At 43.0% G+C, this 26196-nt stretch overlaps 1 protein-coding gene across 2 annotated transcripts; it reads right to left on the reverse strand.

Annotated features, from left to right (window-relative positions):
* Positions 1 to 4448: 4448 nt before the first annotated feature.
* Positions 4449 to 23167, reverse strand: PDZK1IP1 (PDZK1 interacting protein 1). Of its 2 annotated transcripts, none has more exons than XM_015424246.1 (4): positions 22980 to 23167; positions 9128 to 9170; positions 7673 to 7768; positions 4449 to 4875 (listed from the first exon to the last, which is right to left on the reverse strand). In XM_015424246.1, exons 1-4 carry the CDS (start codon positions 23044 to 23046, stop codon positions 4791 to 4793), a joined length of 291 nt encoding a protein of 96 aa, XP_015279732.1. In that variant the 5' UTR covers positions 23047 to 23167; the 3' UTR covers positions 4449 to 4790. The 2 variants fall into 2 exon arrangements, with proteins under 2 accessions (XP_015279732.1, XP_015279731.1); XM_015424245.1 differs by having other exon boundaries at positions 9128 to 9236; positions 22980 to 23163.
* Positions 23168 to 26196: the final 3029 nt, after the last annotated feature.

The following is a 26196-nucleotide window of genomic DNA, read 5'->3' on the forward strand; positions in this document are numbered from 1 at the left end:
TGCCAAAAATGGATCTGGATTATATGCATTTATTTAGATTTGAAATGGAGTACAAACAGAATACATTCAGATTCACATGTTCTATATGTGAACATTTTCAGATTCTGAAATTCAATCGGGTATGACAGAACTCTCATTTTGAAGCAGGAAATTTGAGTTCTTGATTTCGTTTACAGCCCTTAAAATTCGGAGAAAAAATAAATTTGAGCCACCTAAATTTCAAGGGTTTGGATTGTTGTTTTCTTAAAGAAATACACACCAGAATTTACCATAGTTGACATAGTTCCTTACTTGTAATTTTGGTTCTTAATAACAAATTTAGTATCTTATAATAAAATGTCTACAATTAAGCATTTCCAAATCCTTGAATAATACATGGAACAATGTCTTTCTTCTCAGCTATCACATAACCCCACATTTGCAAATTTGTTGCCTTTCATGCTCCTGTGGTGCTATTTTCTTGCTGCACAAAGAGTGGTGTTTTGATTGGGCCAAACAAATCCTACAGCCATTACATATGAGGGAAAGGCAGTTACACCTGCCAGAGAGAAGGGAGTAGAGACCACCAGTGGGGGTTTTGCCAAAGCGTGTCCCGAGATCTTTGCATTCAAGAAGGATGTTCCAAGTGCCAGGCCAGCTGCCACTGTGATGCAACTAGTCTTAGAAGAAACTCCTGCTTTTATTTTGCAAAATTTCCCTTCCCAGCATAACAGCCGAAGGGCAACATACCAGTATTTTTATTTGCAGCTTTTAAAAAGTAGCATAGCAGGGTAGCATACACTGAACAAAAACTAGAAAGGAAGAGTGAGTGAGTGAGTAAGATTAAAAGTTACATTGGTGTGACTCATGTGGCTATTAAACACACCAATCAATAGTGTGATGACCTATTATTATAAAATAATTGTTAAACACATCCTTTGGTAAATAAATTTTGGGATCAGATTGGTATAGGAATGTCGGGGATTGTGGGAAGAAGGGTAAGAATATCTAAAGCAATGGCACTCATTAGTTTGGATGGTATATATAGGGTTAAGGTTAAAAGAGGAATGTAAATGGATAAATTTGATGTTAGTAGCAGCAAGATAAGTGATAGCAAGGAATTGGAAAGAAGCTGAGGAACTGACGATTAATCATTGGAGGGGGAAAATGAATAATATAATAATTTTAGAGTATCTTACAATGAAGATACGTAGAATGAATGGGTTAAAGGTTAATGACCAGGAGGAGGACTGGTTTAGAAGGATGGTGGGGTATTTGGGAAAGTTTAAAGAAATTGGGGTAATTAGTCAGTTAATAGGAAATTGAGAGGTTACTTTCATTATAAGATTAAGATGGAAGGTTAATAGAGTAATAGAGTTGCACTGAGATTGATTGTGATATAATACTGTATGGAATTTTATTTATGTCTCTAATGCCTGGAAGTCGCACACGGGTGGTGTTGGTGTTGGACATGTTTTATGAAATAAAACAATTTTTTTTAAAAAATAATTGCTAAACACAATAGACAGAACTTACATATCACTTCACATGCCCTCAAAGACATTTTCAGCAGAATTAGTTCTCATCATCACCAGCAGTGAATTATCAGTTGCTGTGTAGTGTGGCTGCTAGTGTGAATGAGCCCAAATCCAAGTGATCTAACATACAGGCAGGTCCCACAACAAGAAACTAATGCCATTGACTTCAGTCTCTTCCCATTTTCTTTGGAAATCCAGTTCTTTCTAACATAACAGATATTTATTTGTTTATTTATTTGCTTCATGCATACCCTGCCTTCCTCCCCAATGGAGACCCAGAGCAGCTTACGTGATTCTCCTCTCCTTCACTTTTATCCTCACAATAACCTTATGAGTTATGTTAGGCTAAGCTGGTCCAAGGTTACCCAGTTAACTTTTGTGGAACAGTGGGGATTCGAAGCTGGGAGTCCCAGATCGTAGTCTAGCTCTGTAACCACTGCAATGCTCCCCTCCCCCCCGTATGTGTACACACACACACAGACAGAGGTGCCACTTTCTGGAAAGCCCAGCAACCGGATTTCAGGTTGAATCGAATGGAATCTCCACAATTCTCAGTTATTCAAAGGGATGTTGTGACAGATGGTTGTGAAGTGACACAGATAAACTCTTGTCTTCTCAGCCCACAATCTGCATTGCCAACTTACTGACTTTATAGAGAATCAATCCATTCAGTTTACCTGTTCTCAGATTTTCAGTGCAACCCTCTAAGAGTTACACCTTTCTAAGTCAATGACTTCAATGGACTTTAGGGGGGAAATTCGGCTTAGGACCGCACAGTTAATTCTGCAGCTTTTTAAAGTTGTGTTATTCACCAATAGATTCAGGTGGGGTCGCCATTTGGTCTGAAGCAGCAGAACAAAGTTTGAGTCCAGTGGCACCTTTAAGACCAGCAAAGTTTTATTCACAGTACCACTGGACTTGTTATTCACCAATGTGATTGTTATCTAGCCTGTAGAGGACAGCACTTCCACTTTTTTAAAAATGCTAGATGCTGCAGTTAGAATAGGTGTTGGTGTATGAAAACTGGTTATCTTTTACCTGTCATCTATATCAAAAGTCACACCAGTAAGAGAACCTTTTTGGCTGAACTACATCAGCTGTGGGCCACCTGACAAACAGAAAGGTAACAGTCACCCTAAATTCAGTTAGTAACTAATGTACTCATCTTGCTCACGTCTGAACCATGCATCCACCAAAAAGGGCAAAGTTTATTTTTGACACATGCCTAACACCTGTAGCCTTATAACATAGGCCCCAGTCACACGGGCCAGATAACGTGGGGGGGGGGAGGCGTGGCTGTTCGCCCTGGAGCAAAATAAAGCGCGGTAGCCCAATCACATGGTCCCCCAAGTCTCCATGCTTAGGCTGTTAGCTGGCGATCACACGGCGATGCTGGAGCGTGGCAAAGAAGCGGTGTGGCAAGCATTTTGCATTTGTGCGCATGCGCAGTTCTGCGGAGCAGCACTGCTTTCAGTTACGTGTTTGTGCACATGAGCTTACGAAAAACATCCAGTTTGTGACGGGACCTGGACGGGTGCCGGATGCTATAGGATACTAGCGCTCCTGCGATCAGACGCCCACCCCTGCCCCACATTTTCCAGATACTGGTGTGCTTTCTGAGGTTCTTTTTTACTCCGCATCTTCGGCGGGACGTCATGGGTCCACTATGCTTCCCAGATGTTGCAGTGTGATCGCGCCCCCAAAATCCACCTGATGTTCGTGCCTTTAGTGCAGAAAATCCTGAATGGGGCCATAAATAGGGTTATAATGTCCATGTGGTAATAATGCTTACGAAGTGGGAAAGCTAAATAGATAGTCTAATTTAAACAATGTTCAACCATTAGTTCAAAGAACTGTGAAGTAAATAGTACTTGGGCATAATCCTATGTGAATGAAATTAGTATGAGACAGATTCTCACTGCATATTTGAAAATGCCCTTAGCAAGCATGTGCAGCTGGTATTCATTAGAGCTATGCCCACCACCCACTCTTCCAGTCATACACATGATAGAAACAGTCCAGAGCAAAAGGATCAGGAGTAGCATACTCTCCTGGGCTTCAAGGTGCAGGGAGCAATGAGAGGGGAAAGAAGCGGCACCATGGACTGTTAAGGAATTTAAGCAATTGGCTGGAATCAGTGGACAAGGAGTAGTCTGCCCTGTGACTGTATACAGTGTAAAGGCTTTATTATGACTCTCATACCCTTTGGAATTTTGACCACATCTGGCCACTAAACCTTGAAAAGTTGCTCTGAATATCCACACTATGTCCACCCACCCACGCGTCTGTCCGTCTGTCCGTCTGTCTGTCTATCTTATCTATCTATCTATCATCTATCTATCTATCTATCTATCTATCTATCTATCTATCTATCTATCTATCTATCTATCTATCTATCTATCTTCTACATTTCTTTATTGGTGACAAATTTTAAAATATGAATTGGATGGTGATTCATTTTAATGCTGGCAAATTATAACAGAGATTTTGTTTCTATGTTGAAAAAAGTGATATTTTAAAACCTTTATCCAATAAATAGGAGACAAGATGTAGTAGAATGTAACAAATCCTTCAGCTCATTTGATGCAGGTATGGGAAGAAAGCAGACAAGCCATACTGCTTCATATTGTCCTTCTCCAAACTCAAGTCGCAGGTTATCTCTGTAGCAATTCCATAGCAGAGCAAAAATAAAATGGTAGCAGCCTTGTGGAAGATTACCATACACACCCCACCACGAATACTACCCACTTACAGTTCTGGTGTAACTGCTTCCTTCTTTGTAAATTGCAATACAAAGAACTACTGTCAGGAAGAAACAGCCATTTCTAGGGAAGAAATTCCCATTTAGTGAATTAGTACATCCCAGTGGTTTATGGAAGACTTACAATGGATTTATAGGCCGGCTACATCAATTCAGCAAATCAGGCTAAGGTGCTAAGTAGGAATAATAGGTGGCTAAGGAATGAAGGCCACATGGGTTCTTAAAAATGTAAGATTCCAATAGTTGGCTCCTTATGTGAAAAATCTAGAACCCATATAGTGAAAGTTTATTCCTTAGAACTTCGCCTATAACAACAACAACAAAAAGAATCCACCATACAGGTTTAAACAGAGAGAAAGATCTTTGAGTTTCATGATGTCATCAGTCCTAGCAGAGTGATTAAATCCATACGATTTCATGGTAAGTATTGGTGTCACCATGTATGGACGATGGAGTTTGTAGCATGGAGGATATTTTTTTCAGAAATCAAGGAAGGATACCACGGGATGATGCTACATTTCAGTAGAAAGAACTTCAATCGTGTTTCCACAATCATTTTCAATAGTGTTTTCATAGACATGGCGGCCTTCTTCACATCTGAAATATTAGGAACAATAAGGTCAGTATTTATGTGATCTGAAGGGCCTGTAAGCTGGAATTTGATGCAAAGATATGAATTATGTACACCACTGCCCTTCACTGTAAGCAATCATGCTAATGAAAAGCTGTCATACAGGAGGGTCAAAGCTCTTACAAGGCTTTCTGATGCTCATTATGTGGCCTGCAGCATCCCAGCTATCATCTATTTAGGGTTGCCAACCTCCAGGTGGGGCCTGGAGTTCTCCTGGAATTACAATTGATCTCCAGACAGCAGTTCCCCTGGAGGAATGGCAGTGCCAGAGGGAGAACTCTATGATATCACATCCCCATTGAACGAAGCTAACAACTGGCACTACCACTAGCCCTTCCCATATTCAAAACCAGTAGTGGTTTTATGTGAAAAAATAAGTCAGGGGTTTGGCCCTTCAATCCACTGAAGTTTAAATGTCTGAAATAATGGCAGATTCAAATGCTGGGTTTAACTACTTAACAAGTGAATTGGTTATATGAGAACAAGAATCATCATTTATGACAAGAAAATCTCTTATTTGCAATAGGAGGTATGGGCTGCAGTGTCACCAATATGAAGATGATACCCAACTCTATCTTTCTTTTCCACCTAATTCCGAGGATGTCAATGATATTCTGAATTGGTGCTTGGAGTCAATAACGGGCTGGATGAGGGTGAACAAACTGAAACTTAATCCTGACAAGACAGAGGTTCTCTAGGTTAGTAGAAAGGCAGACTGGGATGCAAGATCTGTCTTGGATGGGGTTATACTCCCCTTGAAAAGCCAGGTTCACAGTTTGGGAGAGTTGCTTGACACAGCAGTTACCTTAGAAAACCAGGCGGCTGTAGTGACCAGAGACAGGAATTCCTCAGTTGTGGCATCTCGTCTATGGAATGCCTTTCCCCTTGAGCCTCTCCTGGTGTCTATATTACTTTCTTTTAGGTGTAAAGCTAAAATATTTCTGTTTACCCAGGTTTTTAATTAAGGGGCTGGTCTTTTAAAAAGTATGTTACATTGTGCTTTTAGTCCAAAAAATGGTTAAATTCATTTTAAGCTGTCTCATTATTTGTTTTGTATTCTCTGGCTGGTTTTTTTTATGCAGGGTTTAAATGTATAACTTTTAATTTTGTTGTGACCTTTGCCCATGGCCTCAGACTGGGTTCTGGTCCCTTTAAGAAGGGTCAGTCCCTGGGGATCCTCCTTGGCCTTCCCACTGGTGCACCTCCCTTAGCTGCCTTTTCCTCAGAGTTCCTCTCATACCTCCATGGCTGCCTGCCCTGTGCCTTCATGACCTCGTCCCCTCCTTTTTCTTCCTCCTCCTCTGCTCACATCTCCTCAAGGCTTCCCTGCTGCAGAGACGGACAGCTTCGTCTCCTACCACAGCCTTCTCTGGGCCATTTTTAAATGTTGGGCACCATCAGAGCAGGCTCAGCTCTCCAAATCGCATCCTGGCATCCCTCTTGGCCCTGCCATCTTTCTGTCCAGCCAGGCTATTTTGGAATCCCCTGACACTGCCTGGGCCCTGCAAGATTGACCAGACAGCCACAGTTATGTTTTATTATGTTATTTTGTAAGGAACCTCGGGCAGGTTCCCCAGGAGAGGTGGCATAAAAATTTCATATACCCACCCGCGCCGCTTCTCTTGCCCCCCTTGGAAGCCGCATGGATGGGAGGATCTTCTGCGCCCCCTCCTGCTTCCTCCCTTCTTCCTTCCTTTCTCTCCCCCCCCCACTTTCTCTCTCTCTCTCCCTCCCTCCCCCACCCGCCCCCTTCGCCAACCCACCCGCCCCGCCGGACAGGTCCACAATGGGCTTTGCTCCCTAGTACATATATATATACATATATATATACATACATACACATACATACATACATACATACACATACTAGTAGCAAAGCTCGTTGTACAATCAATACAATGAGCTCTAGCAAGACCCTCTGGGTCGAGGACTCATGCCATGGAGCTCCTGGATGTTGACCTCAGCCCCCTTGTTGGCTGGCTTCTCCCCCCTGTTGTCTGCGCACCGGCCACCCGGCTGCCTACAGGCATGATCAGCATCGGCATCATGAGGCCCCAGCTGCCGGAGCATCCCCCGTGCCTGGCCACCTCTGATGGCCTCTTGGTGGCTTGCCGCCTGCAGCATCATGAGGCCCCGGCCACTGGAGTGTTCCCCACACCCAGCCACCTCTGGCAGCTTCCGGGCCACTCACTGCCCACCCGGGTACCTGCAGGCATCCGCGGCCGTCGAAGTCCACTGCGGTGCTACCAGGAGCAGGCTCAGTCCCCGCGTCCGGCCACCTCTGGTGTCCTCTCAGATGCTCCCTGCCCACCCGGCCACCTGCAGGCATCCACAGCTGACAAAGACCCCCTTCACCCAGTGGAGCATCCACCCCATACATCACCTCCCAGCATACTGAGGCTGAGAGGCTGGGTGCCAGTTCTGTGGGTGGGTGGGAGGGTGGGTGGGAATAAAGCAATGCATCCACCAGTAGATGGAAACACCTGTGAGTGACACATCAGGGAGCCTACTGATTTGGAAACATGTGGGGAAAGTCCACAATCAAAATGGAATTATCTATAAGGAGATACACACACACACAAATATTTGCCACGGGGTCAGTTCAGGTTACAAGGCACTATAAATTGACAGAAAATCAGTCAAAGTAAATAAGACAAAAGAAATGAAGGTTCTCAAAGGTTAGTCTGAAATCCACTTTCTCAACAAGTGTCATATAATTTGCTTCATGTTAATGTTTTTGCTGTATTAGGAAAGGATCCTAACCTGAAATTTGCAGCAGTTGTAGAATAATTTCCTTCTGTACCATTGGAAATGGCCATGTCTCCCTTGCTGCCCCCTTTGAAGACCTCTGGATCTTTCCTGTTAAAAGTAATACATTAAAAAAATTGAAGTCCAGAAGGATAGATTTTGTGTGTGATAGAAATATATGCAAGATACCTTTTCATGTCTCATTTGACCACTATATAAAATCTTGCTGCAGTTTCTTTTGTAATTTTTATTAGACACTGGTCTAGCAGAAGAAAAATAAAGAACTATGGGACCCAGACAATTCTGGTTCAGCCATGGTTACCATCTGAATGAAACCCAACAAGATTCACATTTATGACCTCTCATTCATATCCACCTGACCTTTATGATAGATGTACATCAGTGTTCCCTCTAAGCTGAGTTAGTGTGAGCTAACTCACAGTTTTTTTAGCCTCTGGCTCACACATTTTTGTCTTAGCTCAGGAAGAATGGCTCCAGAGCACGCTAATTTATTCAGTAGCCAAATTGCTCACTCACAGCTTTAATGCCAGTAGCTCACAAAGTAAAATTTTTGCTCACAAGACTCCACAGCTTAGAGGGCGCATTGATGTACATGCAAGAAGTGTAAACTGGCTAAAGAATGGCTGTTTCAGAAAAAGTGTTAAATGTTGTTTATTTACAGTGCACTGTTAAGTAGAGTGACATCCTGCTAAGCTGATTGACTTCAATGAACATAAAAGGGTATAAACCTGGATAGAACTATTATTGTCTGTTTAATGAAAGATTGTCCACAATCCAATTTATGTATTTCAGCAAAATTATTTGACACAAAATTTGTGGTGGCATTCTATTTTTGTCAAAAAGTTAAATCATTTCACTATGGGTTGGATCCAGTCAGATTTTTTGTTCAATCTTGCCCAATTCTCATCCTTTCTACAATTCCTGTCCTATTTAGCTTTTGTCCATGCAGGTCCCATGAGCCCCAGCAGGTCCCATGAGCCCCAGCAAAGCCTTTTAGTGGTCAAAGGACACCTCTCCTTTTTTGACAGCAGAAAATTTGGTTAGATCTAATCCATTTGTATTCGGCTTTAAAATTTGTGTGTATTTATATCATGGCCTGATATTTTACTTGTGCCATTAAAATACTAACAGACTTTCATTTCCATTCAGATTTTGTTTCACAATTATGTCATCATTACTGTCTCAGAAACTGAGATAGGAATGTTTTAAGTCAATATTTTGACTTAGGGCTGTTGTCTCAAGGTCAGAACGCATAGCAAAACAATGTCACTTTCCCAAGTCAATAGGTCCCATAAAACATGAACAAGAAAAGAGCAGGCCATGTGTATTTTTGTGCATAACTTCTATGCCAGCTCCTTGACTACCAGCAAATTATGACAGAAAAGGAGGGGCAGAACAGTTGCCTCAACATTCTTTGTATGATTGGAAAAAAGGAAAGACAGCACTTACTCTTTATCCTGGCACCAGAATTTATGGACAATAAAGGCAATCCCTGTCAACACCAAGAACACAGTCAGTGCAATGAGACCCTGCAACCATGGCTGAAGGTTTCCTCGAACTGCCCAAAATAAAAAAGGAATAAATCAGCATCACAGTGGATCATAAAACTAGGAGGCTAATCTATTTCTACATACCTTGCAATATACTATCCCCCAAGATAATGAAATCTTTTTGACAGAATTTCTGTTCAGTATTGAGCTTACTGCTGTTATTTAAAAATGTTAAATAGGAATAGACAGGACAGCCGTTCTGACAATCTGGAAAACCAGGGCATGTATGGATACCCATCACATTTTCTAGAACAAGAATGGTATCAGGATTTAAAATCATAGAAAGACTGAAGCCAGGCAAAGGATGCCTCCCCTGGAACTTGCAGCCACAAGCAACTGTTTCATGTTGCATAATAGATTCAGGTGGGTAACTGTGTTGGTCTGAAGCAATAGAAAAATGTTTTGAGTCCAGTGACACCTTTAAGACCAACAAAGTTTAATACTGGGTATAAGCTTTTGTGTGCATGCACGCTTCTTCAGATACATACATGTTGCATAATAGTAAGGTTAGCTGTGATTAGCAACTTCTCCGCAGGGCGGGTGGGTGGTTTCTACATGAACTTATGAGTAACTGTTCCAACCCAACCACATTAGGGACACTCCTGGTGCCTCTTTCCTGGAACAGAAAATGCCCAACCTTTGCCTCACCCTGAAAAGAAAATAAGACCGTCTATTTCTGAAGCTGTAATCTGTTGCTAATTATGATGGTGTTGTGAAGAGGATTATTGAAATTATGAGCACAAATAGGCCTGTCAAAAGAAGGGCTAATGTGCTCAGCCTTGAATACGCTACTGAACTAGAAATGTGCAGTACTGAAAAACATCTTGACTTTCCTGAATTTTAATTTCAGATTTTGAATATTCGGCCAAGTAAAAGCTCTGTTTGCACAGGATTAGACTAAACTGACACATGCCACTAGGTGCTTTTCAAGACCTCTCACATTGTCGGTGGGCATATATGAAAAACAGAAAGGTGGTTTAAATGTGCTTATACCCAGTTTCTGAAATTATTGACAGCCACACAATGAGATAGTATTTTGTTACATCATTTATCTCCAGCATTTATTGTGAAACAGAATTCAAGGGGGCGTGCATGGTTCCCAGGCAGTGACCAGACCCAGACCTTATTTAGCTTCAGCAAGTTTCCTGCGTCATCCAGTCAGCCTTCTTGTGCTTTGCAAAGACAGCCAGTGTGGTGTAGTGATCAGAGTGCTGGACTAGGACGAGGAGCAGGCAGGTTCAGATTCAAATTCCTGCTTGCCATAAAACCTAACAGCATTGCTTTGGGCTACTCTCTCTCTTTCTCAGACTAACCAGCCCCATGGAGTGGTTGTAAGGATAAAATGGTGGAGAAGAACACCATTTATCCTGCCCTGAGCTCCTTGGATGGGATAAAAAAGCACTAAGTAAATGCACATGTGACTTCAGTCTCAGTCTCCAGTGTTAAATATCTACAGTTAGAGTATTTGCATCCATTTTCATTACGTTGCAATAGTGACATTATCTTACATTTATCTTTTAGTTGCCCTGTCTTACCATGCCCCATCCAGAGGGTTTGTTTTGTTATTTTTAATTGGTAAGAAATCTAATAAAATTAAAAGAAAAGAGATTGTGCAAAGATTGCTTCTACTCTGAAAACAATACAAAGGCTTTAGAAAACCAGTCTTCTCTTCCGAGTGTTTCATGTTTGGTCTTTCAGATTTAAAGGAATTATCACTTGACACTGTATTTAAAAGAATTGCTTTAAGCTTTTATAGGCCACCATTGTCCTTCTGTATTCCTGAGACAGAATTAACTTGCTCTTATGCATCTGTTTGACTCCCCACTCATATTCTAGTGTTTTTTTTAAATATAGCTCCACCTCTTAAATTCCCAGCTTGCTCTGCTCTTCGGAAAGTTATCTCATGATAAGAGAAAGGCAGAAACTGGAACATGAACTCTCCCTGGTTCTTCAAGTGTTTCTTGGCACATTTGCAGAATTCCAACAGAAAATGTTCAGACTTCTAAAAGGGGCAGCATGACAACAATTGTCCAGCTTTGGTTAATGCTGGACTAAGTCAACAGAAGCAAACCTGTCCAAAGTTCTCACTTGCCATTTTGCATATTGCCTCTTCCTAGGAATGAGAACATACTCTGACACAAACGAACCGTATAGAAAGGGAATGGCTTAGCACAGCATTTACCTAGTGAAAAATCCCATCCAAGAACTAAAAATTGTAGGGTTTGTGTGACCAGATGCAAATAAGAACCAGACTCTTTTATCCATAAGACTATTGTATCCATAATATAGCATAGAAGAGAGATTCTCTGTGGGTAAAGCTTTTCTTATCCCTGAAAGACAACCTGTACTGTTGCCCCTCCCAAATACTTCTTGCATAACTATTAAAGGCATGGGAGTTCTGTTCTCCTTGGCATCTTGGCATCTGTACAGAGCTATAGGACTGGGATTAACCCCACAGCCTGTGCCATTCCCCATGACCATTTCACATGAGTCAGAAGGCTCCATATGCAAACAATTCTAAAGACTGTGAACTGACATTCAGATAACCATAGGCAACAAACAAAAAGAAGAGAATGGAAGGTAAGCATAGCAAGCAATGACAGAGGATTATGTTTTGACAAAACAAAACTAGTGAAGGAAGTGTTTGCCAGCATGGAGCTAAAGGGACAGAAAACCCATTACCTGCTGAATTTCCTTATCATGGTGTCATTCGTGAAAAATAACTCTAAAATAAGCCCATGATATTTTTTTAATGTAAAGGTCAATGCAGATGAGATTCTCTGCTAAATGAGATTCTCTGCTAAATGAGATTCTCAGAGAGATTCTCAGATGAGATTCTCTGCTAAATGAGATTCTCAGAAGTGGCATCTGAGGGCCAAACTACATGTTAAACTGGGGGGTTGTGATTAGTTCTCTCCCAACCTGTACCATAACAATAAATAGCAGCCAAAGGTGGGACCCAATTTGGATCAGCCCATGAAACTCAAGTAGGAGGTGAACCCCTCCCAAACACATTTTCCCCAGTAGAAATTCCCCTCCCCTAAATTTGGAAGTTCATCCCAGTAGGGGAAAACCCCACTTTTAATATCTGGATTTTTTGAAAGCGATAATGCAATATTCTCAGAGTGTTTAATTACTTTAAACCAATAATGCAAATTATTTTTTAATTACAGTGAAATTAAATCAGCTCTCTACCTAATATGGGTAGTGAATCACCTGCTGCTAGGACTCAGTATTTTCATTAAGCCCCCACCCCGTTCCTTTCGGGGCAGACAGCTACATAAGATATAACAAGATGGTGGCAAGTGTATTTACCAAGTACAAGAAGCTGATCTTTCCTTTGGAGCTAATGGTATTAATACAAGTAGGGGACCTACTTCCCCCTCCCCACTTACCCACTTGGTTAGCTGTACTGCCTTCCTTAGGGACACCACCTCTGCCTGCCTAGCTCACGTGGTGAAGGCAGAGGTGGGGCAGCATTCCCCCTCCCCTTCCCACTTCTCCTCCTTCCCCACTCACCTAGTTCATATGGCAGTGGGCAGCCACTTCTCCTTCTCCAGCATGGTGGCCAAGATTTTACAATGCAGTGTCATAAGATCTCTTTTTTCCCCTTAACACCTTTATTTCTTTTTTAAAAAACTTTTTATTTATTATTTATCATAACATATTCAAACATGTATTGATAATATATACATACATCTTTTATGAGTCTATTTTTAACTTTTCCCCTCAATCCATTTATGTACTCTAAACCATCTTTTCTGAAATATTTTATCATCCTTTCCTTCCAATATTACATTCAGTTTGTCCATTTCTGCCACTTCTTATAGTTTCATAGCTATTTTCTCTTTCGTTGGGATTTTTTCTTTTTTCCAATACTTTGCTATTAGTATTCTAGCTGTTGTGAGAATGTAAGTTAATAAATATACATCATTTTCCTGATAGCCATTGGGAATTCTATTTAATAGATAAATTTCTGAACACGGTTTTAAGTTAATATCTAATATTTCCATTACTAGGAAAAAGGCCCGTTATGGAAATAAATACAGTTGCTTTGAATTCTTCTCATAGCTGCCGGAAAGGAACGAGGGGGGCAGGAAGTTAATTCTTCACCCCTCCATTCCAATGTCTTTAAACTTTAAGGGGCCTTCACGATATATGGTAGACTCTCTGAAGTTGCTTTACAATGTACTCACAGTGTTGTACTTCCTCCATGGTGTCATGATCTGGGCTGTGCCACCAGAGGCCTACTAGGCCCAGGGAGCCTGGCTAGCAGTAGGTGAGGCTGGGCCTACAACTCCCAGAAGCCCCTGAGAGGTTTTGGAGCCAAAATTGACCAATAGGGAAGAAGAGGGCTGGGGAACAAAAAAGCTGGTGCCAGAGCAAAAGCTGTTCTTCTTCCCAGAGGGCAGAGCCAGAAGGAAGGCTGCTGCAGGGAAGAGATCCTCATCCTGAGGGAAGGGTGAGTAGTCTAGTGTCACTTGGAATAGTGAGCTAGGGACAGTATATATTTAGACGCGTTAGGGCGTTTGATTTCTTTTCTTTTCACCCACTTACTGTTATTATTCTGTACCTTGGTGTTTGACCTCCTACAAAATAAACCTTTTCCTTGTTTCACTCTGCCTGGTCCTCACACCTGTTATTCAGCCAAAAGGGAGGTCTGAAGGTCTTGGGAGGGTACTCTGGGCCTTCTCAAGGGAACCTAAATCCAGAGTGGTGGCAGCATCAGGTGACACCCCACCTGAGCTGTGACAGATGGTATGGATGAGGTTCCATCTTGTCCCCTCCTGCCGGGCAGTCACGACTGTGTGCCCATGTCAGACATGGGTGCTCTCAGCTGGCTGCTGCGTTGGGGCAAATTCAGACCATCCGCTCGCTTGCTGCCGCTTGCGGGAGGGGGTCCAAATCAAGCCCCTTGCAAAGAGCTTCTCTACGGGAAGCTCATTTGAGTTCAGGAGCCCCCGAACCCTCCTAAAGGAGCCAGCGATCCAGACAGCACCTGGGAGTTCTTCCTGGTGAGACCGTTCTTGTCACAGTGAATCCCACCTCCCTCTTCTAAACTTTCTATGTGGTTCTGTTTAGCTTTGTAAGATGAGTAATCTCCTGTGTTTGTAGCTTTATTTAAGCACTCTGCTAACTAATGGTGGCTGGACTAATCACACCAGTTAACCTCAATATAAATAAGATTCGCCCAATCTCATCAGAGTTTAGCTGCTAAGAAGAGTCAGGCATAATTAGTACTTGGATGGGAGACCGCCAAGAAAGACCAGGTTTGCTATGCAGAGGTAGATCCAAGGTGGTTTCTAGTTGTCTAACATAGAGCTACAAATTGGTAGCATAGCTTCTATGATTTTAAAACTTTGATTGTTTTATTGTTGAAATGTTATACAGTCTTATTTTGAAGGCTTTGTTTTTAGAACAGTACCTTTGAACCTTAAATTTATATTGTGTATATTTTATATTGTAACGACCTACAGCCATATGCAATATATTTACTTACTACTACTTCTATGCAGAGGTAGGCAATGGCAAACCACCTATCCCATGATGAGATCACCATAAATCAGTTGCAACTTGATGGTGCATTTCTAGTCATATTCTGTACAAGTTAAAGGTCCTGGGTTACTTCCCATGGCAGCCCCACACAGAGCATATTGTAATAGTCGAATCTGTAGGCTGCACAGGGCCAGCTCACCCACTAGGCAAACTAGGCATTTGCCTAGAGCGCCGGGACCTGGATGAGGTGCCAAGCTGTGCCTCCCCCCTCCTCCCCCCCTTTGGTGGCGGCGGTGGGGGGGAGGAGGCAGTGGTGGCAGCAGCAAAAGGGTGGCTGGCTCCAGAGGTCTCCAGGTCTCCAGGCCCCACCAGGAGGTTTGCATCTGCGCCATAAGGCAGCCTTGCCTAGGGCGTAGAAACACCTTGGGCCGGCCCTGAGGCTGCACACTATGAATAATGTATCTAGGCCTAGGTTAGCAATCTGAAGAAGAAAAAGAGAGTGTACAAATTTGATTTAAATGATAAAAAACACTCTAAGCAACTATACCAACATATTTTCTGTAAAGTAGTGGAGTTCCAGGCGTAGTATAGTGAAATCAGCTCACATTTATTGATTACATTAGAATGAAAAGGGATAACTTAACTGGTACGAGGCCGGCTTATATTCGTGCACACACTCACACCCAACACACCCCCAATTCCCATAATAGGTTCTATATACATGGCCCAGGTAATGATAGGTTCTCTTCAGGATCCTAGAATTCCCATTGGTCCTCACTAGTATTTGCGGTGGCTATTGTTCTAGACCCGAAAGTCTATGAGTCCGGTAGACCGCATGGCCAGGCACACGCGGTCGCAGCCATCTTTAATACATAACATTTTCCCAGAATTAAGATTGACTTTGGGAGAATCTCTAGGTTCTTCACTTCATTATATAGAGTTAGCTTGAACCCATCCAACCTATGCAGCTCCTTCCCACAAGAACACCAGGGTTAATTCTATGTTGTCAGTTTCAGCTTGCTCACTCTCATTTACTTGACTGTGGAAGCCAAGCACCAGTTCATGACAGAGATCTGAAGGTTTTGACTGGGTGTCACCCATAGGTTAAGACACCTGATTGCAAAATGCCAGATGATCTCATTCAATTATCTCATATAAATGTAGAAGAGGATTGTAAAAACACTGGGCCTTGGAACATCACAAAAAAGACCCCATGATGGTGAAAGATTATGTCTGAGGAACAATATGTTAAGCTATTCTGTTTAAAAAGACAGATAGAACTCATTGGAGGCTACTGCCAGACATGCCAAAATCTTGCCTCAGCTAGTTTAACAAGATACCATTCTTAAATGTATAAAATGCAGCAGACAATCTAACAAAATTAACATAGTGGAATTAACCCTAAATTTGAGATCTATCAGTTCTTCTATAGTTTTCTGTATTTCATAAGCAGGCTTAAGTACAGACTGAAAAGTGTCTGTCAACATTACTTTGACCAAAGTAGAAAAGAACTGTGGCAGCCCTTGCAAATAGTGCTGGCCTTAGATATTTTAAACTTTAAGTATAAGCTAAAATGACAGTCTCTCACCACCATAGTTGCAAACATTTTTTCTGGCCGGGCCCCTATGACTTTAACAGCTGAATAACAGGCATGGGTATAGTAGGTGAAGATCTTCCCAGTAGAGTCATGAAGTGACTTTCTTGCTGATAAAGAAATGTGATGCTTTTCAGGGGGGGACATCACAGCCCTATATCCCACCCTCTCCTTTAAAATTATGCTTCCCTAAAACACACAGAGAGATAGAAATGGAAAAATGGCTTCCCCTCTGGAATTTGTTGAGTAGCTGTTTCACATCGTATCACAGTCATACCGGCCCAGGGTAACAAGAATCTGCCTGTCCCATTAATAGTATCTCAGAGTCAACAGAAATGCAGTTGCAGCTTCTCTGGTCCCTACCTCAGTCTTGTTCAATGATCACAACTCAGTTCGTCATGTCTTGGGAGCCCTAATTGTGCCATATAGAAGCATTGCTAACTCTTGGTCTGGAAATACTCTTGTGCTCTGATGTATGACAGTCAAAAATGCAGCAAAATACACTTCTGCCACATTGGATCTCCCTGTCAGGGATGTTGAGATGCCATGACTGATGAAAATATATGCTGTTCAAAAGAATTGCGGCTGCATCACTTTCATGATAAGCATTAAAATCCTTCCAAGAATTGCATTCCTTTCTGAGGAAAGTGTGCCAACACCAGAATGATGAACATTCATTGGGATGCAAATTAAAACTTTGTAACTGCAGTTCCAAAATTAAAACTCCAGGCTGGATGGAAAGGAAGACACCAATGGACAATAAAATGATCAATCAATTTCATTACTATTTGGTAGAACTGGTCCTTAGAGAGTCACATGATGGAAGACTTTCATATTAGTCTAACGGTTATCATACTGTTATATTAAGTCAAGTCAAATCTATTCAGTACATAACCAGCACAAATCGGTTGCAGAAATATTTTAACTGTGTCAGTAACACAATTGTAACGATTTTAAAAATTTGTTAAACATACTAGTATATTAAATATAGTTCACCTTGAGGTCATCATTTGGTCATGCAGATAGAGAAACTTACATGGCAAGATCACCATTTGCCTGTATCTATGGGATCTTGCAGCCTTAGTACATTGGCTTAGTAATCATTTCCACTAAATTCAATTTAATTAACATTCATGGATAATCCATTATGGAGTCTGGCATTGTTTGTGTTGCACTGTTTGTTGCCAGAAGTACACTGGAGAACAACTGAGAGATGCCAGAATCAATAGCCTTACAACATTAGAACAACTGTACATTAATAAGCATCAGGGCAAGACATGAATATTGCTCTAATCAAAAAATCAACTTCAGAAATGCCTTAGAAATTAGAATAGTGCCATGAGGGTGTACCATGCTAACTTTGGTCCTCTACCGAGATCGGGCATGTTCAGGGTGGTATGGCTGTAGGCAGGAAGACTGGTCCTCTACCTAAGGAAAATAAAGCCCACTCCCTCTTCCTTTGATATTGCCCTATGTGTCAGCATATAAAAACATGATTTTAGAATATGATGTAGCAGAAAGGGGACAACATCAGTGTTGAGCTGCTTCAAATTAGTGCTGAGTTGTGACATATTTCACAAATATTTTCACTTCACAACAAATACCCCCCTCATTTGTAGGGTCCCTGGCAAACGCTAGAAAATTCTAGGGGCCCAGGTCAAAATGGGAGACTCAGGAAAGTGAGCAAGATGCTGTTGGGAACTCATAGCAACACATCTATTCCAGGTTAGTATCGTGTGTGTGTTCTGAATATGAAGGGAAGCCCAGGGAAAATTTTTAGTGAGGGCATGTTGGGATGCCAACCTGAAGGTGTACCTGAAGTTCTCCAAGTATTACAACTGATTTCTAGACAACAGAGATCAATTCCCCCGGAGGAAATGACAGCTTCAGAGGGCAGATTTTATTGCATCACATCCTCACTAAGTTTCCTCCCATACACAAACTCTGCCCTCCCCAAGGGCCACCTTCAGATCTCCAGGGAGGTCCAAAACCAGAGTTTGCAGCTCCTGCTCTCAGCTGCTGCACCTGTTTGCTATTTTTTCAGGACAAGGATTCATTTTTCCGATCCCCCTCGATTCAGGCATTTATTTGCCCTCAATGACACCACTATGTAGCATAAGCAGGTTTGCATCTTGATTGGCCTGGCTCATGCATAAAAATGGCACTGATCAGTCAGGGTGCTGAGAACAATCATTGCAGTCATTTTCCCAAGGGGCTTTTTGCATCCTCAAAAAGCCTACTTCCCACACACTGAAGATGTAACCTCATGAAAATTCAGCACAGTCGGGGTGGGGGGGGAGTTACCGGGTTACAAACCAGAGAACAAGAATTTACCTTTTGAAGTCCTAGCCAATCAGAAGGGCAGGTTGTCAGGGGATCTCCCTCCCAGCTTCCCCTGTTCCTTTTGTCTGCCCTTCTCCTCTGTGTGAAATAGTTGGCCAGTTTGGTGTAGTGGTTAAGTGTGCGGACTCTAATCTGGGAGAACTGGGTTTGATTCCCCACTCCTCCACTTGCACCTGCTGATGTGACCTTGGGTCAGTCACAAGCTCTGGCACAGCTGTTCTTGAAAAAGAGCAGTTTGTGTCAGAGTTCTCTCAGCCCCACCCACCTCACAGGGTGTCTGTTGTGGGGAGGGGAAGGGAAAGGAGTTTGTAAGCCGCTCTGAGACACCTTTGGGTAGTGAAGGGCGGGGTATAAATCCAATCTCTTCTTCTTCTTCTTCTTCTTCTACTGTACAGTTTATACATTCCTACTGTAGGTGAAGAAGAGAAGAGAACATTTATACCCCATTTTTCTCTACCCTAAGGAGTCTCAAAGCAGTTTAGATTCACCTTCCCTTCTTCTCCCCACAACAGTCACCTTGTGAGGTAGGTGGGGCTAAGAGAGTTCTGAGAGAAACTGTGACTTGGCCCAAGGACACCCAGTAGGCTTCATATGGAGGAGTGGGGAATCAAACCCGGTTCTCCAGAGTCCACCACTCTTAACCACTGCAGCATGCTGCCTCTCAAGGAGAATGGGAACAAAACAATGAGGGGGAACAATGGGGGGAGAGCAGCTGAAAGTCTCTCGTGTTCCATTTAATTTGAGCACTTTAAGGTATGGGTGGCAACCCTACCCATTAGCCAAACCAACATTAGCTAGGGTGACCAGAGGCAAAGGAGTGCAGTGAGGCGTGCTTATTTAGTACATTTAAGTTTCACTCCAGTAGCACCTTACATAACGAAAAGAGTTTCAGGGCATAAGAGTCAAAGCCACCATTGTCAGACTCTTGAAAGCTTCCTCCCTGAAACTCTTGTTGGTCCCTCAGGTACTCCTGAGTTCAAATCTAACGCTGCTACTGCAGACCTACAAGGCTACCCTTAACTATTTTTTGAACACTTGAAAGACAGACAGACACTGTTGATCCCTGCTAGGGCACTGCCAGGGTCACTATGGGATGTAAAGTCCTGTCCAACAATAGACTATAGAAGTATTGTGCATTAAAAACATGTGCTGTCTTGTAACTCATCTCTGTCATACTACTTCCTGCATTTCCAGTTCAGTGCTAAATCACAAAGCAAGCACCGTAGCAAGCAGCTGTCTGGGGAAATCTTCGGCTGAAATGCCTACTGGCAACTTTTTCCTTCATTGTTTGTTTCTTTTTTGCTCATCAGGAACATTGGTATAACTGGAAACCCAATCATTAAAACTGCTCACGGAGCATTGCACATGGATAGCAGAAGATTTCTTTTGAAGGTGACTGTGAAGAATCTGAATTGGGTGAGGAGGGTATCTTCACTTGCTACACTGATGTCAATTTCACACCCGAGGCTGCGGGGCTGCATTTGACTTGGGGCTTCGGCCGATTTCCTCCGCAGTTTCATGATCCTCAAAAACCAGGATCACGAAACTGCGGAGGAAATCGGGCGAAGCCGTGAGTCAAAATGCAGCCCTGGAGCTTCGGGTGTGAAATTGACATGTTTGTGTCGGGGCAACTGGCGCTGTGCTGCGAGGCCGCTCTAGTGAGAAATCGCCCTGAGAAAGGCATGAAAGGCAATCTTATTCCAGAGGGCATTTGGCGGAGGGTGGATTGTTCCAACAGATCTGGCTGGGAATGGTTGATCCTGTGGTTCTTGCTCTATCTCTGGCAAGAGACTCCCCTCTTTACAACCCCCCAGACAGAAAGAGAAGGCAGGTTGATCCTGTGGTTTGGTTTGGTTTTTTAATTCCTGTGTGTTTTAAATCTGAATGCTTTTAAATGTGTAATCTGTGTATTTTAACCATTTAAATGTTATTGATTGAAATATTATTTATGTTCTTGCAACTTGGTTGCTGCATTGTTCACTGCCTTCATTCAAAGAGATAAGGCAGGATAACTTAAAAAAAATAAAATAATTATACATGGCCCTCTTCACTTGTAGACATAGGGGCTCTAGGCACTCATTCCAAATAACATGTGTAGGTGGAGGTTGTTGCCAGTCTCATTCCACCCTGCCATAAACAATCACTGAACCCAGTGATGGCCCCAGGTTTTTTTGCCCACTAGGTGAGGATACATTCTGGTGGCCCCCCTGTGTGGTGCGGGGTGGGATGGGGGTGGGCGTCGGAGCCACAACGGGCAGGCCGAAGGGGCGAGCTGCAAATGCATGCGGGGGGGGGGGCAGGATCGCTCGAGGGGAGGGGGCCTGTGCCAGACTGCAAAAGGAGCGCTGAAGAGACTGCGGGGGTGGCAGAGGGTGAGTGGCACTTTCCTGTCGTCCAGGGCTGTTCCCCGTGCCTGTTCCACCCCGCCTCCTTCTCTTTCTGTCTGGGGGGTTGCAAAGAGGGGAGTCTCTTGCCGGAGATGGAGCAAGAAGCTGGCAAGGGAGGCTTCCTGTGCGGGGTGAGGAGGGGGCAAGGCCAGCCAGAATGCGCCCTCGTTGAGCCGTTGCCCTAGGCGACAGTCTAAAATTTAACAATAACAGGCTGGCCCTGACTGAACCCACTTTCAATGGCTGAAAAGGACTTGTAGTGATGATAAAAATTGGTCACATTATTCAGCAAAGGCCTGGTAGCTGAATAAAGCAACAGGGTTGTTTTCAGTGCCTCTGACTCCATGCATACCATTACTAAAATTGTATTAAGCCCCCACTTCACCAATAGACAGATAAGTTCCTTCACAATTCCACCTATGAATCCAATAACAAGGTTTTTAAGAGTTTTGGGGCCACTAAACAATATTGGATGCAAATACCAGTGTGAGCTGAATGAGAGAGAAGCAGTGTTGGATGTAAACCATGCCTCAGCTCTTAGAACTCAGTTTGCTAAAAGAGCCATACATGTGCAAACAGTCATACATGTGCCAAGCCTTTGCTATCAGTGCTTGTTGGTTTCATACATCCAGCCTTGACTCCTCAGGTTCAGAGATGAATTTAAAAGAGATGGCCTGACAGGCCAGTCCCTTGGTTCCAGCTGCATGTGACTAAGCTGAATATGGGTAGGACTATGCAATAGGTACAAATAAGTATGTTGGGACATCTAGGAAATGACTTTTGCAATGGACTCTATCCTCCAAAGCCCAGCATGCTCAATGAGTACGCTTCTGTGAGTAGGTATCTGTGCAGCCCTAAGAAGAATAACATTGTGGCATGGATGTAAGAGAGAAGTCACATAATTAATCCTCAAAGTTTTAGCTACAGAAAACAAATTGCAGCTGTGCATTACACCAACACATCTTCCTTTGTTGAGTTGCCTGGGAACTTCATGATCATTCTTTTAAGGGGGCTTTGCTCTATCCAAAATCTTGTAACACTTAAGACCATATTAAACAATAAAAATTTCCTGAAGGGGATTAGATTTGGTTTACCTGAGTTAATGAAACTTCATGATCTTGGCACATTTTTTTTCAGTTAATGTTTCTAATGGACTTTGCTCCACACACCAGAAATAGGTTGTGCTTATAATCAGCTTCAGACTGTTGCTTACACTGGTACAGCTAGAGTTGATAGTCTGAAATTGTCTGATTGTCCCAGATTCATAATGCCATGCTATTAAGGGTACAATCCTATGCACACTTCATCAAAGTGAGTGAGTTCAATGGCAATGGTTTTGGAATAAGTGTCACTGAACTCCATGAGATATAAATTCAAGGACATAGTATCGGGTTGCATTCCAGAACATCTGGAGATAAAGTAATTTAGATCTGGAAGATGGCTGGAGCAAGTTCAGTGCTGAGGAAAGAAAATCTGCATATTCTCCAGAAGCAGGGAAGCCATAAATGCATGGTGTGTGTGTGTGTGTGTGTGTGTACATAAACTAGGCAGATATGTATAAATTCATAAAAATAAATAAAAGAGGCAAATATTAATGAACGCCTGTGATTAGGTGGAAATGTGCCATCAGACTTTTAAACATGTAGATATCTGCTTAACAAAGGAGGGAACAGGCAGGCCTGAAGCCAGTGAAAGGAGTTATGAAATGTATGTATAAATAATCACTTCTAGCATTAAGCAACATCATATCAATGTTAGTTCTAAATGGTCTCAATTTTAGCATTAATTTGTAAAACCTGAAGTAGAACATAACCTAGGAAAGTATCTAGATACAGAATGCAAAAGAAAAAAGTGCCATTTACTAAATCCAGATCAAAAAACTGCTGCTAATCAGTATCAAGCTCACAAAGTAGCCAAATAAAATATGTTACCTGTCTGGCAGTTCACAGGCTCCAGAGCAACCAAAAGGGAAAAAGTAATAGCCGTAAGAGCATTCATGACTTGTCCTGATCAGCACCCTGGGTTCTTTGCTGAGAGCAGAGGTGTGGGACTGTGCCCTCTCAGAAGAAGGCAGGTTGGACAAATGTGAAAATTGAGGTCCCAAGGTGTATTTGAGCACGCCTCCTTCCTAGGTAATAGTCCTAGTAAATTATCAAACACAGTAATGGGAGAGCTGAGCTCACCACATCAGCTATGCAAATGGAGCTATTCTGACACATTCTAGCAACACAGGTAGGGATGGTATTTTTGTGTATTTCCTCTTTGCTCCATACCAAAGACTGTTTTGCAATTTCATGGAAGTGCAGTTGAAGTTCCTGGCACGCTGCTAAAGGTTTGGAAGTAATCCAAAGAACTGAATGGAAGCTTGTTGTTCACTGAATATTGAATGGCTAAGGAACTAAAGCAGGGGTGGCCAAACTTGCTTAACATAAGAGGAACATAGAATAAACATCAGATGTTTGAGAGCCGCAAGACATGAACAAATATTAACACACATGTTTTTATTGGAAAATATGCAGATTTGCTTTTTATTAACATTAAATGAGACTGCCAAAAATAAAAAACAAAAGGGATAAAAACAGATGTTGATAATATTTATTTGTCCAATTATATTTATTTCTTTGCTAGCCAGTTTGGTGTAGTGGTTAAGTGTGCGGACTCTAATCTGGGAGAACCGGGTTTGATTCCCCACTCCTCCACTTGCACCTGGCTGGACGACCTTGGGCAAGCCGTAGTTCTGATAAGAGCTGTTCTTGAAAAAGAGCAGTTTCTGTCAGAGCTCTCTCAGCCCCACTTACCTCACTGGGTGTCTGTTGTGGGGAGGGGAAGGGAAAGGAGTTTGTAAGCCGATCTGAGACTCCCTTGGGTAGTGAAGGGCGGGGTATAAATCCAATCTCTTCTCTTCTTCTTCTTATCTAATGATATTCATTTGTCCAAGACAGAGAGAAAGAAAGAGAGAGGTGAAAAGAAAGAATGAAAGAGACAGAGAGAAACAAAGAAAGCAAATAGATGAGGGAGGGAGGAAATAGATGGGGGAGGGAGAAAGGGGGAAGAGAGAGAGAGGAAAAAACAAAGATGACAAATAGATGGGGGAGGGGGAGGAAAGAAGGAAGAAAGAGAGAGAGAGGGAGAAACAAAGAAACAAAGCAAACAGATGGGGAGGGAGAAGGAGGAAAGATGGAAGAAAGGAGGAGAAAAATAGAAAGAGAGAAACAGAAACAAAGAAAGCAAAGAGAAGGGGGAGGGGGAGAGAGAAAGGAAGGGAGGGAGGAAGAGACAGAGAAAAGTAGAAAGAAAGCAAATAAACAGAGGAGGGAGGGAGGAAGTGGAAAAAAGAGAGAGAAAGAGAGATGTGGAAAGAAAGCAAATATATGGGGAGGGAGGGAGAAGTGGAAAGAAAGCAACTTTAAATTTAAATGTGTTCTCCAACACACACCCTCATTAGCCAGCTTGGCTTGGAGAAGGGATTTAAAGAGACAAATGCCTTCTCTGAGCCAAACCAGCTGGCTGGTGGGACGGGGTTTGGAGAACACATTTAACATTAGACTAGGAGTAAGGCCCATTGTGGGAAGAAATACGAGTTCTAGAAGGAAGCTCCAGGTGAGTGTCCTGGCTGTGGGTGGTGGAGCGGCAGAGGGAAGGGGGAAACAGAGGGAGGCAAGCCATGTTTATTTCCTTCTGCTTAGCTATAAGGCAGGGCTGTCTCAAGTCATTTTGCTGTCCCAAGTGGGTAGTATGGGAGGACAGCCTCATGGTAACAGGTATGGTTCCCTCCACCCCTGAACTAAGGTTGATTTGGAGTTATGCAGTGGCAGCTAAGGTAGAGAAGCACCTCCTCCTATGCCATGTCATCTAGATTCCAAGGGTCTGGAAAGTGGCTCCATAGCCAGTTACAGGGTTGCCAACTCTGGGTTGGGAAATACCTGTAGATTTGAGGGGTAGAGCCTGGGGAGGGCAGGGTTTCGGGTGTGGAGGGACCTCAGCAGGGTATAATGCCTTAGAGTCCATTGCCCAAAGCAACCATTTTTTCCAGGAGAACTGATCTTGGAGATCTCCAGGTGCTGCCTGGAGGCTGGCAATACTAAGGGGAGGGGCAGACCTGTAGATTTGAGGGGTAGAACCTGGGGAGGGCAGGGTTTGGGGTGCGGAGGGACTTCAGCACAGTATAATGCCATAGAGTCCACTTCCCAAAGCAGCCATTGTAATAGCTGGGAACTTTTCTGTAGGGGAAATGATGTGCTGTGGCTGGGGAACACAGTGATTTCTGGGAGATCTCCAGGCCCCACAGGGAGATCAGCACCTCCAGTGATTGTTTAAGGGAAGATTGGGATATGTATTTTACCTCAGGACACATTCAATGACTCCCAACAGCAACAACAAACTGTTTAGAATGTTAGAGGCAAAGGCCAATCAGGCTGCATATGCAAATGACTTCTGTGTTCCAACTGGCTATTGGAGGGAGAGAAACAGCAAACTGTTTAGAATATTGGAGGTGAGACTTAGACAACACAGCCAGTGGATAGGGACAGCTTCTGAGTGACAGATCAGGGAGCCAACCGATTTGGGAGTGTGTGGAATGTTCAGGAGAGTGCCGCCACCAAAACAGAATTATTATATAGAGAGATGGTGAGGGAGGGGAGAAAGAGAGAGAGAGAGAAAGAAAGGTGGAAAGTAAGAAAGTGGAAAGAAAGCAAATAGATGGGGGAGGGAGGGAGGGAAAGGTGGAAAGAAAGCAACTTTAACATTAAATGCATCCTCCAAGCCCCACCCCCACCCCCCACTGGCTGGCTTGGCTTGGAGAAGGGATTTAAAGATTAAAGTGCCTTCTCCAAACTGGCCGGGAGGGTGGGCTTTGAGAACGCATTTAAAGTTAAAGTTCCTTTCTTTCTTTGCTCCCTCCCCCCCACCTGAAGCCTACCCAGGGAAGAGAGCACTGGCTGGGGAAGGGAAGACCAATCGGGGAGGCATGTCTCCCTTTTGCTTTCCCAGCCGCTCTGCCGGGAGCTACACAATATGTGTGCAAGAGCCACATGTGGTTTCCAAGCCACAGTTTGGCCACCCCTGAACTAAAGTAACACAATGATTTGCATGAAGTACACAATGCAAGTAATATATAATCTGGGACAATGCAGAAGAAAAAAACCACAA

This window comes from Gekko japonicus, unplaced genomic scaffold (genome assembly GCF_001447785.1).
Source record: "Gekko japonicus isolate JY-2015 unplaced genomic scaffold, Gekko_japonicus_V1.1 scaffold2047, whole genome shotgun sequence".
Lineage (NCBI taxonomy): Eukaryota > Metazoa > Chordata > Lepidosauria > Squamata > Gekkonidae > Gekko > Gekko japonicus.